The sequence below is a fragment of the Bos mutus genome, chromosome 19 (assembly GCF_027580195.1).
Source record: "Bos mutus isolate GX-2022 chromosome 19, NWIPB_WYAK_1.1, whole genome shotgun sequence".
NCBI classification, from domain to species: domain Eukaryota; kingdom Metazoa; phylum Chordata; class Mammalia; order Artiodactyla; family Bovidae; genus Bos; species Bos mutus.
In genome coordinates, this window is record NC_091635.1 from 22,874,246 (window position 1) to 22,892,105 (window position 17,860).

General features: G+C 55.2%; 1 protein-coding gene across 8 annotated transcripts in view; it reads right to left on the reverse strand.

The window, feature by feature from the left end:
- Nucleotides 1-1,825: 1,825 nt before the first annotated feature.
- The window catches only part of CACNA1G (calcium voltage-gated channel subunit alpha1 G), a 62,393-nt gene continuing 46,358 nt past the window's right edge, over nt 1,826-17,860 (reverse strand). For 4 of the 8 annotated variants that reach the window (XM_070389688.1, XM_070389686.1, XM_070389685.1 and 1 more), the window contains 10 exons: nt 12,965-13,116; nt 12,095-12,204; nt 11,256-11,389; nt 10,900-10,970; nt 10,695-10,773; nt 10,482-10,603; nt 9,792-10,145; nt 4,879-5,056; nt 4,381-4,550; nt 1,826-3,218 (listed from right to left, as the gene is read on the reverse strand). In XM_070389688.1, coding sequence (XP_070245789.1) covers nt 2,478-3,218; nt 4,381-4,550; nt 4,879-5,056; nt 9,792-10,145; nt 10,482-10,603; nt 10,695-10,773; nt 10,900-10,970; nt 11,256-11,389; nt 12,095-12,204; nt 12,965-13,116 — 2,111 coding nt within the window. In that variant the 3' untranslated portion in view covers nt 1,826-2,477. Of the gene's footprint in view, nt 3,219-4,380; nt 4,551-4,878; nt 5,057-9,791; nt 10,146-10,481; nt 10,604-10,694; nt 10,774-10,899; nt 10,971-11,255; nt 11,390-12,094; nt 12,205-12,964; nt 13,117-15,189; nt 15,334-17,860 lie in introns of all 8 variants that reach the window. The other 4 variants (XM_070389682.1, XM_070389687.1, XM_070389683.1 and 1 more) reach the window with 2 other exon arrangements.

Here is a 17,860-nt window from a genome sequence, read left to right on the forward strand (position 1 = left end):
TTAGCTTCCTTGTTGTTAAGATTGTTAATAACATACTGTTAATAAGATTCAGCAGTGTCATTATTTCTACTTCAGAACCCTTTTAATGAGACACAACAGCTTTCATCATTGATAAAGATTTTACATTTTTGGCAGAGAGGCCACAATTCTCTCCCCTGAAATATTCACTCTAACTCTGAGGGGTCCTGGGGGCAGGGGATGGTTGGGAAATCTGGGATTGAGGGGAGGGAGAAGCAGCCCAATTCTCTGGCTTCACCTTGACCCAGATTCCAATAAGCATTAGAAGAAAAAAAAGACCCCAGAACATCCTCCCCAAATCTCCTACCTTCATTAAGGAATAGACAGCTACAGAATGCTACCAAAATATAAAAGCTTAATCTACAGACCTAGGTGACAAAACTCTAGGAATTTTGTGTAGATTTGCTTTTTTTTTTTTTTTTTAAAGGCAGTTCCTACATGCAACCCCCCTCTCCCTACCCAAAGAGCCCAGAGGAAAAAGAGTTTCATGCTATTGCACACCCTAAGAGGATGAAACCAGGTGTTTGTGTCAAGGAGTGGTATTATTTCTGTCCAAAAGAGCAGTTAGAAAAACTTTCACCAGCTTAGAAAATACTGGGTTGGACAAAACTTCCAGGTCCAACCATCCAGCAGCCTCCCCCACGTCACCGGGATTCCAGGTTCCAATGGGGGATGTGGGTGAGAGCTGCCAAGCCCGAGCTGCCTTTCAGCTTTCAAGAGTCCTGGGGTTTGAAGGTGCTAGGGGTAAGGGGATAGGCGTATTCAAGGGTTTGGGGTTGGGGCAGATGCTCGGGGGTGGCTGGCAGGGACAGACTGGGTGAGCCTGTGGTTAGTGCCCTTGGCACGATGACATTATTTTGTTTCAGACAAAAGAATATTGCCTATGGTAGTACCAGAAAGGAGGTTCTGGGCTATGCTGCTGGGGCCTCCTCCTCCCCACCTCCTCCCCTCGGACTGCCTGGCTGCCTTCACCCCAACTCCCCCCACCCGCCACAGCCCCCCTCCCCCAGGCACGTTCCCACTGGGCAGGCAGCAGCAGCCAGTGTAAACACCTTGATGATGCTCATTTATCACCCCCCAGGGGGCCATCTCCCTATCAACTCCACGGAGAGGTCCCAGCCCTGGCCCCCTCATCTTAGAAGGGAGTAGCTCACTGTTTATATAGCTTAATCCCGTTGCCAGCCCTGATGGGGCAGTGCCTGCCGTGCCAGGGCCCTGTTGGTGCCCCCCCAACCCCCAGGGCAACAGGCTGAAACCCAGACCACTCAGGTTACCCTGGCTGAAGCCTGAGGAAGGAAAACGCAGAAGCACTTGCCTCCCCTCAACAAACACCCCTCAAATCCCCATTACAGCAGCTGAGACGCCTCCCCCAGCCTCAGTCAGCCTCATTAAACCAAAACAGCTTCATTATGCCAATTTCCAGCTTTCAGTGTGGGGCTGATAGCTGTCAGCAGAAATAAGATTTAATCTGGCATCACTCACATTCACAGAGCTGCCTGGCTAAAAGGAAGCGATAAAGCTTTGATAGAAGCAGGAGTATACCCTGCTTGTCCAGCCTGCCACCAACAGAGGGGCTTCTCTCTTCGCTCACCCCTGGGCGGCCAGGCTGTGTCCCGCCCTCCTCTCTCTGGGTACTGTGCGCGCGCGACCCCTTCCCTCCCCACCACCCACTCCCCATCTCCAGGAGTCTTTGTCCATTGCCATCTGGAAATACCTAACTCTGTCTCTTTGGCTTTTATTCTGGACCGTGATTAACTTTGTATTTTGGAAAATTACTTTATTATAGATATAGATATGTATGTATGTATATATAAAAAGGTTCCATTTCATTTGTAAAATCTTTTTCTTTTTTTTTTCCCTACAGAAAATGATGACAAGATTAAAGGAAAAAAATAAGTTACATTACAGTTTCCAAAATGGTTCTTGCTCTCCACTGAAGATGGGCCCCCGTCAAGGCTGTAATGCACTCTCGATCCCAGCTTGTGCTTTGCAAGAAGAGGGAACATAACTAGACTAGTTATTTTAGGTTAAAATAGCCAAGAGACAGACGCCTTCGCCTCAAAAATATTCTGAGACACATAAAAGCAGAAGGAAACAAATCTCTTCAGTCACAAAATGTCGTACATCCCGCAAATACTAGATTCAATTAATTTAATAAAATAGAATATACATAGAGATTCTGCACAAACGTATTGCTTTCTCCCAACAGCTCCTGGTGTCGGGAACCTCAGCTCTGCTGGGCCTTTCTCTCCACTTGGAGCCAAGGTGGCCAGGGCTGTCCAGAGCTGGGGCTGCTGCTGTTAACTCTGGAAATTCTGCTTGCCGGTGCCCAGCGCCACTGAGGCAAGGAGGAGCACCTCCTCGGTGCCCATTTGGAACCTTTCAGGAATACAGCCCAGGAGGAGGAGCTAGGATTTGGCACCCAGTGGAGAGAGGTGAGTGGGACAGTGGGGCAGGACTCAGGGGTCCAGGTCTGCTGGGTCAGAGGATAAACCAGAGAGACTCAGCACGTCTTTCTTTGGGGAGGGTGAGGCAGCCATGCTGTCAGGAGGGCCAGAGGCCAAGAGATCCTTGGAGTCGCTGGACGGAGCCCTCCGGCGGAGGCAGACACCAGGACTGGGTGGGGGCCGAGGGCCCTGGCTCTGGCTCTCTGGGGGGTCTATGGAGATGCTGGGTGGGCTGAGTTTCTTCTTGGGCCGGCTCCCACCTCCCCCTAGAGGCTGACCTCCAAGGCTTGAGGGATCAGGGCCCAGGGCAGGTTGGGAGCCACTGTCCAGGCAGCTGACCGCGATGGAGTGCCTCCTCTGTTCATCCAGCCAGGATGCCGGCCGGCGCGGGCAGCTCTGCGCCTCCACGCTGTAGCACTTCTTCAGGTCCCGTGCAGACGGGGCTTCCTCCTGACTGTCCGTGGGCAGGAGGTCTCCTGAAATCCAGCTCAGCTCCGTGTCCAGCTCTAAGCTGCTTCTGGTCTCTGGTGGGCCCTTGGCCCACTTGGGTTCTGGGCCTGGGCAGGGGGCTGACGGGGGCATGTGCTTCAAGATCTTGCTCTGGCTGTGGGAATGCTGCTGAGCCTGGGTGCTGGAGTGGCCCCAAAAGGAGGAGGCCCGGGCCAGCGGCGGGGAGGGCCCACTCACCTCTGACAGCAGGTCTTCCCTGCTGCCCAGGCCCTGAATGTCCAGGGAATCCGTCCGTATTGCTGCCTGTATGGGGTAAGGGGAGGGCTCAGCCCGCAGGCTTCCTCTCCCCCAAGAACTGTCCCACCTGGCAGGTCAGACCACTCCTCCTTCCCCTCCATGGAGCTGCAGGACCACCCTAAGCGGGCATTCTCAGTGTCTGCTCTTACTGGGAGATGGGGGTCATGCACTATTTGCTGTCTGTTGTCCACTGTGTCCCCACCCCAGGTCTGCAGGAATTGCTCCATGCAGCTCCCAACCCACGTGATCCCAGAAAGCATTGGGCCAGCCCTGCTCCCCAGCCATCTCCTTCACGCCTCCTAGCCTCTGCACAGGCTATTTCTTTGGCCTTACATACCCTTCCCAAATGGCAAGCATCCTTTGACTTTATGGGCTCAAGTACTCTGTGATGTAATACCCGACCATCTTTACCCCAAAGTAAAACTGACTCCTTCCTCTTTGCTCTCTGCTGTACCACACACGTGAGCACCCTGTTGCTGCAGTGACCTGATGGGGTACTTGTCTCTGCTATTATACCGTGGGCTCCAGAGGGCAGGCGCTGTCTCATTTGTCCCGGTCCCCAGTGCCCAGACATGGAGGCTGCTCAGTGAATATTTGAGAAGCAGCTGAGGACTGTGGCTGCTCCCAAAGGTGATGGATTAAAGCAGATGCTCAGGTAGCTATCCTCATACCTGGGACACACACAGCATGAGCAGCGGCCTTGTCACAGAGGGGCAGACAGGCCTCACCTGGCTACCCGAGCCTTTGTTCTGTGCTCCTTGAGTGTGAGATCTGGAAGCTGAGCCCTGGGAGTCACCAAAAGTGGAGACAACCAGAACATGCCTTGTGCCCCTTAGCTAGGTCTACAAGTACAGAGACTTGTGGGGCAGCTCTGCCCATGGAAAGGGAATCCAGAGACCCAGGGTCTATTTCCAACCTGACATGTGTCCCTGGACAACCGTGACCCCCTCTGCTCTCTGGCTTCTTCTGTGCCCCCAAGGGGACACAGACCACTTTGCTTTGCCTAGAATTGTGTCCCCACCATCTAGAACTCAGTCTGGCACACTGTTGGCACACAATAAACGTTCGCTGGGAGAATGGAAGTGGCAAGCCTCATCATCACCAGCAGCCTAGGATTCCCAGCAGAGAGGCCAGCCCCGGCCCGTGCCCATCCACTATACCAGCTCACCTGGCGCCTGAGTGGCCTCTGAGCCAAAGGGGAGCGGCCTGGTGGGGGCAATTTGGGGATGGTGCCCCAGGTGGGAGCACCATGGGGCTGGAGCAGATGGGGCGCATCTTTGGGAAGCTGCGGGATGTAGCTGGTGTCTGCTGGCTGGGAGTGGACGGACAAGATGGAGCCTGTGAGGGGAGGTGGCAGGGAGAGAGAAGACCTGGACAGTCAATGTGCTGGCCCCCACCTGAGTCCCTCCCATCAACTATCCACTCTCCCCCAACTGGGGCCTCTGCTTTAACCACCCCATCCCCACCCTGGATTGAAAGCCGCTCCCCTCAGGCTGGGGGCTCCCCCAGGCAGGGGAAGCTGACCCCTTCAGCCTGGGGGATCCTCAGAGGTAGGAGAGGCCTCTTTGGCTGCCTCAGTACCCCTACTTCCAGACAGCAGGACTGAGCTTAGGCAAGGACGGATCTCCCAGTGTGAGCCAAGTGGGCCTGCCCCCAGCTTTGGTACCTGACTGAGCTCTGGGGAGCCCCCAGCCCCTGTGTCCCAGGGACCCCTCGGCAGTGCTCCCATCCCGGCACATGTAGCTGTCATTGGGCAGAGAGTGCGTTCGGCTGACCCCAGACTTGCGCACAGTCAGCAGATCTGGTCCTAGCATGACGGGCACCTCCTCAGGGTGGGACTCCATCTGCAAAAGGAACAGTGAGGGGCATGGGGGGAGGAAATAGGAGGAAGAGGGGCATCAGATTGGGTAACTGAGGCAGAGCTAGGTGATGGGACTCAGAAGCCCACCACCTCATTCAGACCCTGGCCCCCATCCCCTCCCTGGACAAGGTGGTGATGGGATGAATGTGGTTGGGGAGAAGGACCAGACACATGGATGAGCCTTCCAAATACAGAGAGGAAGTGGGTAGGAGGATGCCCTGCCCCCAGAAAACTATTCATACTACATCTTGGAGCTTCCCACCGGGGATGACGGAGAGGTGAGGAGGAGGGAGAGCAGCCCCCAGCCCCCAGCCCTGCAGGCAGCCCAAGAGCTCATACTCAAGGCCTCACTGAGAGGCTCTGAAGCTGCACAGTGGAGAGTTAAAAGCTAATAGCACCAGCCGCCCTCAGCATCCCACCTGGAGATTGCCTGGAGAATCCTGTGGACAGAGGAGCCTGGCAGGCTACAGTCCATAGGGTCACAAAGAGTCGGACACGACTGAAGCGACTTAACACGCACATACTCCCTATCTCAATTACTGCGCTGGGGCTGTGGGGGGACTGATGAGTCGGGGAGGACCTTCCCAATGAGTAGAAGAGGAGGCAGCCAGAGACTCCCTGCAGAACAGAGGCTGTTTCATCATCCAGTTCTTAATGCAGCTGCAGCACCCAGCACTAGACAAGGGCTGGGTTAATGTGAGCTGAGTGACGGTTGAACACTAAGGGGATGGTTCACAGCTGGTTTACCCACCGCCCCACCTCTCTTTAATTAAACAATGACTCTGGCAGGTGGTGGGTGGTGAGCAAGGCCTGGATACCATGGTCTCAGGCCCTCCCTTAGTGGACAGACTAGAAATGAGAGTGGATTTTTTAAAATTGTATTTCAAAGAAAGGCAGTCATCAGCTTTTGACCCCAAATGGAGGGAAACAAGATTTGTTCCCAGGAGATTTCTCCATCTCTAGTTCTCATTCCTATTTCTCATGTCCATTCCTAGTTCTCAGAGAGGCCGTAGATTCCTGTCCCCTTGCAGACTCAGCCAGGTAAGTAGTCCCAGCAGGCCTGAGAATGACTGTCAGAAAACAGTCTGGATCCTCTGCTTCCTCTCTCAGCCCCAGGCTCCACTTCTGCCAACCACTCCAAGACCCCCAGGGACCCCGAGTCTATGGTCAACAGAGCCCTGCTGTGAGAAATGGGCCCCTGTCCCTCCTTAAGTGCCAAGAGGAGGGGAAGGTAGGGAGGAGGGGGCTGCTCACTGTTAGATGTGGATGGGAGAGCTGGGTAAAAGTGGAGAAGCTGTCAGAACACAAAGAAGCCCCTCCGGATGTGGGAACACCCAGGGACAGGGACAGGGGAGACAGGAACGCCCCCCCACCCCCTGCCCTGGGTGGAGAGGGCATGGTGGTAGCAGCAGGGATGTGCCTCTCACCCCTGTGTGCTGGTGAATGGCTCATGTTGGGGGCAGGTGGGAAGGGGAGGTGGGAAGGAGGGGTGCAGGGAGGGGGAGGGCTGGCCTGCATGGGGCTCCAAATACACAAACCAACTCTGTGGCCAGACAGGCATGCTGGTCAGCTGTCTGATAACACCTCTGAGTTGAGCACGGTCACTCTTGGGTATCTGGATTAACCCTTTCACAACTGCTGCCCCTGGGCCCTCTGGGCAAGGCCCCAGTTAAATCTTATTTCTTTGTCCACAGTGGGGGACCTTAGTAAAGCCTGGGACACTAAGTGCTGCCTCAGGGTAGGGCTGGCGGCAGAGTGAGGGGGAGGGATCCGGAGCCCCTGCAGTCAGCCTGCCCCTGGGGGGCTGGGGAGCAGCGGGGGGCTGTGTGTATGTACATTGCTCGCCAGGGCACTAAGTAAGAGTGTGTGAGTGTCATCAGGCAGACAGTCATCCGTCAGAGCTAGAGAGCAGGACAGTTCAGACACAATCTCTGACGTCAAAGACAGAGCCTCCATCTCAGCTAGAGGGATCTAGACAGGGAGAGAGATGATCAGGCATAAGAAACCAGGACAGTGCGTGCGCTCACATGTGCACACACACACATGCACACACACACAGAGAGCCCCTCTTTTCCCATTGTTCACAGAGCATAAGGAGTAAGTCCCTCCTTTCTCTCTTCCCACCCCTTTCCCAAGTAAACTGAGAGCACCTCCCCCCCACCCCTACTTCAAACCCCTGCTCTGATCAGAGAGGCTGCACAGGCGCCAGAGAGCTGGAGCAAACACTGACAAAGCGAGGAGACATGGAAACACGTTCTAAAGATGCTGCAGGAATCTTGACAGCCCCTCCCACATGACCACCATCCAGGGAGGGAGCAGGGAGCTGGGAGGGCTTCTGACTCTTATAAAGAAGATACCAGAAAAAAAAAAAGAAGAAGAAAGGCCCGCAAAGCGCCTCTCTGCTCCCAGCAAGACAGAGCAGCGTAGGGGGTGCTGGGGACAAAGCTGCCAGCCTGACGACCGCTTTCTGCCTATTCCCTCTGCTTCCAAAAGCCTGGCCGGACTTGGCCTGCCCCCGAATGCTGGCATCTCCCCTCCTGGGCCCTCCTCCACCTGCCCTTTCCAGCCTGGGTTCTGGGAGGGCTCTCCTGTCGCTGGCCTGAATTGGGCACACTCAGTTGGGCTAGTGCCCCATCTGGCTGGCTCACCTGGGATCTGCAGCTGGGCTTCAGTGCCTGCAAGACCCTGGGGGAGAGTGGGGCCATGCCTCCCAGATGAGCTGACTGCCTGGTCACCTTCTCAACATCTTCTTCTCCCCCAGCACCTTTCCCCATGACCTTCCTTCAGGATGAGAGGACTCAGGAATGGACTTGATCTCTCAGGGACCATTCTAGGTCACTGCCAGGTTCAGGACCCTATAGTCTATCTGAGCCTGAATCCAACAAGAGGTCAGGAACCCTAGAGCAAGGTCCCTTCCTATTTAAGGATCACCGTCCATTTCTTTGATCAGGCTAACAGGTGTCCCAGGTACTGGGAACCTGCCTGCCCACCCCATCATCCATCATGGCCCATGGAACACTAGGCTTTCTATCTACAGCTGAAACTTGTCTCCTTGCTTCCACTCTGGGTCTACCAGGGGCTTTCCTGCAGTCCCTGACTTAGGAGGAGGGTTTTGGGGTGCACCTCCAAGTGGAGGGGGTCACAGGTGGTGAGACAGGTCCCAGGAGGAGAAGGAAGAGAACCCCAGGAAGCAGAAGACTGCACTGAGATGGGATTGGAGGAGAAAAGCATGTGCTGCTGTGGGAAGATGCAAGGCTTGGGGAAGAAGCCAAGTCCTATTTCAAACGAGGTCCTTGAACCCACTCCTGACCGGAGCCTTCCATCCCCTCTCAGGGCCAGGTCAGAAGCCACTGGCTGCAGATAGCATCCACCGTGCCCAGCGCTTTCCATAGCTTAAAAGGCCACCAAACAGAACTAGTGGGGAGGGCAGTGGATACAGGGAAGAAGCAGACTGCGGCCTAAGACATGTCCCTCAGTGGGTCCCCTAGACACCTGCACTCATCCCCAAAGCACCTCTCTCCTGGATCTTGTTCATCACTCTGACCATCTGCTAACCCACTGCCAACTCGTCTTCTGCTCCTCTTTTCTTCCGGGTTCTTTCTGACGATTACCCTCTCCAAACCCCTCCTCCATCTATTCTTCTCCCTCCGAAGTGTTATCTCAGCATCCCTACCTTCCAACTATGTGTTCCAGAGGTGGATCTCAGCCTGAAGAACCCCTGGCCACCTCCTGCCATGCCCAGTTCAACTGAGGTAAAGCTGTTTTTTCCCCAAACACCCAGTGGGCAGGAGACAGCCCCACCTCCCCAGAAGCATGGCACAGCATGGCACAGCCCAGCACAGTCAGGGGAAAGGGCACAGCACAGGGACACAGTAACCTGTGGGTCGGAGCCGCCTGGGCTGCGGGCAGGAGGGAAGGCAGAGGGCTGGCCCCATGGGCCTGCCAGCTCGTCCATCAGCTTCAGCTCCCCATCCAGGGAGCCCTGGATCAGCAGGGATATGGTGTCAAACAGCTGTCTGTCCTGGGGAGGACCAGCCCATAAGGGGAGCCAAAGAGTCAGGGGAGTGAGGGTCAGAGGAGCAGTGATGGGAAGTGTCGTGGCAGGGATTGAGAAGAGACAGAGAAAAAGAGGAAGTCACATATATGTACACATATGCGCACACACACATAACAATAACAACAGAGAGAGAGAGAAAGGGGGCAGTGGGGAAGGTGGGCAAGAGAGAGGTGTGGGAGGAGGAAGGAGAGATAGGAGATGGAAAACAGGGGAGCCCAGAGGGAGAGAAGGGGAAAGAAAGAAAAGATCAGGAAGAAGGATTGAGAGATGGCATCAGGCAGGTTGAGGGTGGGGGAGGAAAGACGTTTGGCAAAATCAGGGCAAGGGTAAGAGAGAAACAGGTAGGAAACAGAAAATAACCTTGACCCTAAAAGCCAGGAAGGGAAGCCCCAGCCAAGCTGGAGGCACCGGGACAGATGAGCCAGCAAGTGTGCCAGTGGCTTGCTGGGGTGGCCCCACGCTGCAAGTGTGGGCAGCCATCTCTGGGGACAGCCAAGGGCCTGCTTACCTCTCCACATCGAGGCAGGAGGGTCAGGTGATTCAGGAGGAGCCCTAGGGTCTGCTTGCTGCCTGCTCCCTGTGCGCCACCCACCAACTGAGCACCCACACCACCCGTCTCTGTTCCACATTCCCTAGAGCCGGAGCGGGGGTCTCTGCTCACCATGGGGTGCTCCAGGGAGAAGCGGGAGGCTGCTCCAGTGTGGGGTGTGGCATGTGGGGCCCCAGGTTTGGGGCTGCCAGGGCTGTCGGGGCCCTCGACCCCAGGCCAGAGGAAGGGGCTGCCCAGTGGTGAGGGGGCTTGTGGGCTGAGCGTCTTCATCTCTAGCTCCAGTTCAGCCTCCAGCTCGGCCTCCTCCTTGGCCTCCTTGTTGCTCTCCTCCAGATGCTTCATCAGCACGGCAATGACCACGTTGACCAGCACAAACTGGGCTGTCAGCACGAAGGAAACGAAGTAGATGGGGGAGATGACCGTGTTGTAGCAGGTGGACTCCTGGTCACAGTCCCGGAGGGTGTCCTGGGGAGGCAGGTTAGAGGAGTGAGGTTGGGAGGGCAGTGGACAGAGCTTTCACAGGAAGTCAGGTCTCCAGTGTCACAGAGCTTTGCAGGGGAACAAGGAAGGGCAGGAGGAGGGCGTGATGGTGTCCGAGGGGCAAAAGAGCATGAGCCACTGTCCTGGGAGGTGTGAGTTAGAGAATGTCTTGGGGAGAGGGAGTCCCGGAGTGTTCCAGCATGGAGGGTGGAAGGTTACATGCTTTTATTCACATCGAGTTCCACCTGAGCCAAGAAGTGGGGCCGTCTCCTTGAGGCCAGAGCCAGCCCTGGGAGGGGCCTCACTGTGGGGGGCTCTCACCTTCATGATGCCATTCCAGTTGTCACCTGTGGAGACTCGGAAGAGGGTCAAGAAGGCCATGCCAAAGTTCCGAAAGGTGGCATGCCGGCCCAGGCCCTCGCAGGGGTGCGTCTCATCACACTCTGAGGAGGAGGGAAGGGAGAGAGGCTTAGTTAGCCCAGGAGTCCCTGAGTCTCCAGCCCTGGCTCCTCTGCCCTCCCTACCCCAACTCACCCAGATCTCCAAAGAGCTCCACGCCCAGAGCTGCAAAGATGAAAAACAACAACATGAAGAGAAGTCCCAAGTTCCCCACCTGGAAGAGAGGAAAAGCAATGGAAAAGGTGCCGCTAGATCTCTGAGCCAGCTCCCCCCACCCCTTTGGAGAGCACCCTCTCCTTCCCGAGAGGACCTTTCCCACCCACTCCCACCTCCCAGCTACCTGGGGCAGGGCCTGCATCACTGTGTCCAGGAGTGCCCGCATGCCCACAGCCATCTTCAGTAGCTTTAGCACTGCAGAACAGAGCAATGTCATGAGCTAGCCCTTCTAGGTCCCAGGTCACACAGCTGGTGGAGCCAGGGCCAGGGCCGGGGCTGGGGCTGGTGGGAGAGCCAGCCCCAGCCAGCCAGGCTGCCGTGGCTTCACCCCCACCCTTCCCCTTAGGCAGAGGCTAGAAGAAAGGCTCATGGAACCCACACCCTCCTCCTCCCTAGCCAGTCAGAGCTGACCTCTGCTGTCTCCCCTTGAGCAGGTCACTCCGGAAGAGTGGCCATGGTGGGCAGGCAGCTGGCACTGACCTCGGGCAATACGCAGCACCCTCATGATGCGGATGATGGTGGGGTTGATGGGCAGCGAGGCATTGACCTCAATCTCCTCCAGTGTGATGCCCATGATGGACAGCAGCACAATGGCCAGGTCCAGCTGGTTCCACCTGAAAGCCCAGGACACAGCTCCCTGAAGGGGGCACTGCAGAGGAGGGGGTAGTTGTGGCAACGTGAGTGGCACATTCTCAGCCACAGAAAGGAGAGTGGAGGTCAGCCTGTCCAGCCTGTCCATCCTGCAGAGAAGGTGTGGTTTAGCTACGGTCACACAGCCAGGTGGTACCACAGGTAGGGTTAGGACATTAGTTCTAGCCCCTCTGCTTTTCATCTTCATTCATTTGCTGTTTTATCTAGTACTTTTATGGTATTTGCTCTGTGTCAAGTGCTATTTGATAGACTTTACAAATAGGAACTCAAAATCTTCACAACTCTGTGATGTAGATACAGTTATTATATCCCATTCTACAGCTGAAGAAACTGGGAGAGATTAAGTAACTTAAGTAACTTACCCAAAGTTACCAGCGTCTAAATGGTAGAGCCAGGATTCAGATCTGGTCCAGGCAGTCTGGCTCCAGTCTAGGCCACACTGATTTTCGCTGTTCCCAGGCCCTTTCTCAGCAGGCTCCCTCTCTCCCCTCCCATTTCCCGGGCCCTGGATATCCCCCCACCCACACTGCACCATCAGCCCTGCATAGGTCCTGGAGTGGAGTCTGAACCCCAAGAGTCAAGAAAGGTCTTCAGGCACTAGATCCTCTGGGGCATCTCCCTGGGAAACATGTGCCCACTCCTCCATCCCTCACCCCCACTCCCCTTACCTGTCCTGGAAGAACCGTCGAAAGCCAAAGGCCACCAGTTTGAAAACTGACTCCAAGACAAAGATGACAGTGAAGATATAGTTGCAGATCTTCAGAGCCTCATCCAGGATCTGGCAAGGATGGGGGCAAGATGCAAGATCTCTTAAGGCCCAGGGAAGATGCCCGTCCTGATCCTTCCATCATTCCTCCCAGATCTGGGAGACAGGGTGAGTCTAAGGGGAACTTTGCTCCCTTCTCACCATGATGGCTGATCATTGGCCACCACTCTAGGATAGAGGAGGTTTCTCATTCACAGGTATGATCCAAACTCTGTGTTGAAAGATCTCTCTCCTTGAGGGATGGTGAGGAGATCACATGAGAATGTGCTGGAAGGCACGGAATGCTAGAAGTGAAAGGGGTCTTTGCGTTGTCAATTCAGTGTCCCTATTTACAGATGGGAGAACTAAGATGTGGAAGGCAGATGATGGAAGCTGATTTCAGAAGTAGCAAGAGCACAGGTGAGGTCTGGAGCTGGATACTGACTAGAATCTAAATTCCAAAAGAGTAGACACAGATCTGCCTTCTGTATCCTCACAGGTCAAGAACACTGAACATCTTTATTTATTTAAGGTAACAAATATCTGCTGGGTGAAGAATCCAGGTCCTTCACTTCCCAGTTAGTTGGTCAAGTCAACTAACCTCTCTGAGCCTCACTGTCCTCACCTGTAAAACCAAGACAAGACTGACCTTCACAAGTCCCTGCAAGTGGTGCCAGAGGATCCCCTGTAGGGGGCCAAGCACTGGCCCGAGGTGCCCTGACTCGGGCTGGGTTAGCTTCACCCACAGGCTCATGACGAGGTGGGGCCCAGAGGGCCGGTCACTCAGTCCTACCTGGGGCTGCTGGTAGTGCTCCATGGCCATAGTGACCACGTTCAGCCCAATGACACCCGTGATGAAGAGATCCAGGTAGTGGCTGGTACACAGGTGGTGGACGAGGAGCCGGAAGCGGGAGTAGTCTGAGTAGTAGGGTTTGCACTGGGCTTCTGGTGGGGCAGCAGGGAGAACAGAGCAGCCATTGGGCCCTGTCCACTGTGCCCCCTCCACCCACAGTCCCTGACAGCCACCAGCCTCTAATGCCAGAGCTGAAACATTCCAGCGTCATCAGCATCCTCGCGCTCCACGTACTGCTCTTTTTGGGCAGGAGCCCCTCTCTTGGTGTTTCCCCTTCAAGCATTTGTTCTACTGGCTGTGGTTGGGCACAGAAGGGGTCAGGACATGCGGAGCTCCCCACCCACAGTAGACACCGGGTGAGCCCCCTCCCCGAGGCAGCCTCCAAAATCCAGCAGCCCCTCGTAACACCCTCGACTTGGTGTTCTGCAGTAAGGTCTGATCAATAGACGAAAAACAACTGATCTTATTGGCTTCAGAGGAAGCTCCATCAATGGAGAGGTGAAGGCTCTTACTCCTTTACCGAGCTTAGACTCTTGAGGGGAGCAGAGGAGATTACAACAGAGCTGGGATTTGGAGATAAAACTGGAGATTGGAAATTGGACGTCTTCTTGGCTGACTGCACTGACCCGCTCAGAGGGCCTCCCACGGTGGGGGCAGGGCCTGGGACTCCTGAACCCTCATTCGGGAGAGGGCAGAGGGGAGGCCACAGGGCTCACCCAGTTTCTAATGAGGCAGTGCCCAGTCTGCTCCTGGGGACCAGGGCAGCTTCCCCTGCAGGCTGGGCTGGAAGCAGGAAGCACTGTCTGAGATCTGTCAGAGGCATCGTATTTCTCTTGTAATTAGTGAACCACTTAGTTATAAAAATTATCATACCAGGTTGACCTACTAAGCAGGCAGAACAAATCTGGGGGCAGGAGATTACAGGGGGCCCCTCCTCCAGGTGTGAGGAAAGGCCATACCAAGTTGGGGATACATGTCATCAGAGGCAGCCACAAAGAAAGAAGAGGCACCGCATGGGGGCCTTGGGGCAACCTCAGGTCCCAGACAGCTCTTCCCCCTCAGGAAGTCTACGGCGGAAGCCAGCCAGGGCTGTAGCCTCTGAGGACTGTGCCAGGGCGGCAGGAAGCTTTGGCTCAGACCAGCTTGGTTATAACTGTCCTTTCCCATGCAGGACTATTAAACAGAGAGGTAAACTGAGGCAAGGAGTGGCCTGGGTGGACCCCCACCAAAGGCCGAAGGAAGAAGAGTACCCGAGAGCTCTCATTCAGCCTCACCAGCTGCCGCGCTCCAGCATCAGCCTTGAGGTGTGGATAACCGAGAGGCAGAAAGTCCCAGTGTTCTGGTGCACTGTAGGGTGCTTTAGGCCATATTTTTGTTTCCAGAGATGGGCCAGCCAACCATGACTTTGCTCAGGCAGCCCTTTGGGCCCCCAGGGAGATGGGGGTGGAGAGGCCAGGGACAGGGGACAACATAAGGCCACAGGTCATCCACACAACGATGCGATCACGGCAGGTAGACCTGGTGAGCCAGCCTCTTCCTTCCTTCCTTCAGTACCCACAGAACAAGAGGGCGCTAGTCGCCCAGCGTTGCCTTAGCAGCTGGAACTCTTTCTCTGCATTAATCTCCATAAGTGCCGAGAGCACTCGATCCCATTATGCTAAAATATGAATGGAGAATTAACTAAAATGTTTGAATACAATTAGGTTAGAAAAAGCGGCTCCTTATTAGCCCTGTTATTAGCTGAGACAATGCAGAGGACAGGTTAGAGAGTCCCCCCTCCCCTGTCACCCCAGTCTGTCCCTGTAGGCAGCCCCAGGCCAGATGGAGCTGCTGCTGCCTCCTCCTGGTCTTGCTCTAGGAGCCAAGGAGCAGGTGGAGGCCCAGAGGGAAGGTGGGGTAGGACGACTGAGGCAGGGCATCTGTTCACAGAGACCAGTCCCAGGCCCTTGAGGTGTGTACAGAACCCCTCTACCCTCAGCCCTGACCCCAGAGCAGCAGGTGCCAAGGCTGCCAGAAATCCCTCCATTAGAGCCCAGGTCCAAAGTGCACCAGGGCCAACCTGATAAGCATCTCCTTGGCCAATCCCTTTGTTTTACAGAGAGAGAGAGGAGGCCCATCAAAAAGTTAGTTATGTACACATTGTAAGGAGGCGACCAAGCCAGTACCTGAAGAGCCCCTCACCAGCTGCCAGGTGGGTTTGGACACAAAGCCTTGGGGCTTTGGCCCAGAGGGTGCCCTCGAAGTTTGCCCAAAGGCTCTCACTATTGCGCTCCGGATGATGTCATCTGTTTTGTCCCTGGCCCTCGGTTCTGCAGACAAGAACCCGGGCTCAGAGAAGAGACTGAGACCCCCTGGGCAGAGCCTTGGGTGGGCCTGCTGCTCTACCAGCTCCAGCTGTAGCCCAGGAGGGGATCTTGACCGGTGGTCACTGGCACTTCGGCTACCCTGGCCCTGTCTCCCTGCCTCCTACCTGTATGAGTTACCTTAGGCAGAGAAAATACCAGAGGCAGACAGTGAGGAGAAGAGCACCCCCCCAGGACTGCCCAGCCCCCAGTCAGGGGCGGGAGTAGAGGAGAGGTGCAGGAGGGGGCGCAAGGCTGTGAGTGAGAGCCATAGGCACAGTGAGTTAGTAGGGGTCACTGGGAGCCCGGGGCACAGCCAGGGCAGAGGGTTTGCAAAGGGGAGTGGTGGAATAGGAGGAAGGCAGGGGTCACTCCTAGGGACACCGGCCCCCATGACAGAGGCCAATTTCAGCTGCTGTAGCCAGGCCTGATCAGTGGGTCCTGGTAAAAGGAGAGAGGGCAAGTTGGAGGCAGGTGCCACAGGAGGCCAAGGGGAGCCGATCTGGTGCTGGAGGCAGCCCCGTTTTCTCCCTCCACTTGGAAGCTGGGCTGGACCGAGGTGTCTCATCAGGTCTTTTTCCTGATAAGCAGACTCTTCCCTTCAGCCTTTCCCTGGGATCTGGCTGTTCTGCTCCTGCTGGGGGCAGCACAGGGTGGCAGAGGTGCTGGCAGGGAAGTATGGTGCACACGTTTGATTCCAGCAACTCCAGACTAGTGGGTGTGGCTTCATCCCCATCACACCATTGGGTACCCTGATGCACCAGCATTGCCGCGCCTTGTAAGCTGACTGGAGATGCAGACGCTCAGGTCCTACCCTGGACCACTGTGAGAGTTTCTAAGGTGGGGCTCGGTTATGTCCTCTGGGGGATTCTTTTTTTTTTTCTTTCATACATGATATTATACATGTTATGGGGGATTCTTAGGCACAGGAAAGTTTGAAAAACTCTAGTATAGACCACGCAGAACAACAGGTTTAGGTAAGAGGGATGGGGTGGTCTGAGCCCTTGTCTGGGGCCTCCGAGTCTTCATCACCAGCGGGAAAGGTGAGACACTATTGTAACCAGTGTATATACCTGCCTGTGCCCACAGGACCATGGCAGAATGTCCCCAGAAGGGGGTGCAGTATGAGAGTCAAGAGAGTGCTTATCATTAAGTGGGTGTGTCAGAAGATGGTCTCAGGGGCCATGGAAATCCGCATGGGTTGACTCTTGGGGGAGAAGCCTCTGAAGCCAGACCCATGGTGTTCTGGTGCGAGTGTGTTTGTGTGGACACATCAGCGTGCAGACCAGGTGAACCCATAAGGGAGGAGCTGAAGGCCACGTCCCCTCACCCTCCTCTCATTCCTTAACATTAGGAACTCACAGTACAGCCCAATTCAGAGATGTGGGCCCAGGCAACCCAGATAAAACTCGGCTGGAGCCTCCTGAGCCCCCGGGTGGTCTCTCAATGCCAAACATCATCATCCCACCCAGGGCCCCAGGCATGACCTCTCAAATGGCAGCTCAGGGTTCCCCTTTGATCAGGCAGCCCAGCACCCACAGGGTAGTGTCTGCAGGAGCCTGGCTTCTGAGGGAATTTGGAAAAGTAGAGAAAGGTACAGCCCATGGTTCCCAGTCTGGAGTCCCAAGCCCTCAACAGCCTGAGGAGGCAGTCACATGGGGGTCCTGAGGTTCTTTTCAATATTTTAAAAAGCTTACATGCAATCATACACACGCCTGTGCTAAGACCCCACAGACTAATTTAACGGCAAAATGGTCTTTACCATCGTTCAATGTGAAAGCTTCTGCAGCTCATAAGTCCTGATTAGCAATTAGATGTGTCTTTGATTAGGAAAACCAGTGAAACAAAGTCATTACTGACATGCTCTCAACTTCAGAGAAGATCTTTTACATTGTGGGGTCTGTTGTAGAAGATGACAAGGGGGGCCCTTAGGGACAATCAGGTTGGGAACCGTGGGGTGGAGACATCGGAGGCTGTAATGAGGCCCCACAACACTTCACAGATTCTCAGAACCTCTGAACCACTGTCTGGAGGCCGTGTTGGGAGAGCAGGGGCCAGAGGACTGGTGGGGGGTGGTGGGGGAGGGTGCAGGCAAAACCAGGAGGCCCCTCCCAGAGACACAGCTCTCAAAGAAAATGACCCAACTCACTCCCAAATCTTTGGCTTTTGGGGGAGAAGCTTGTGGCTAACTCAGATCTTCCAGTCCCAATTCCTGCTGTTTGTAGCAATGATGTGGCCCCTGTGATTACTTAACTATTAATGAGTCTGTTCAATTATTCATTGTTACATTTTTGAAACAAATCCTTTCCCTCTCTGCTCCTCTCATCCTGCTTGCTTGGATCAAAGTCTCCCGTTCAGACAAAGGGAGGCGGGAGAGATTTGCAGCTCTAATAATCGAACTGTGTGACCCAGGAGGAGGAACAGGAATGGGAAGAGGTGGCAGAGGGCCGGGAGCAGGGCCTCAAAAGCTGGCCAGATAAGGAGGGTCCACCAA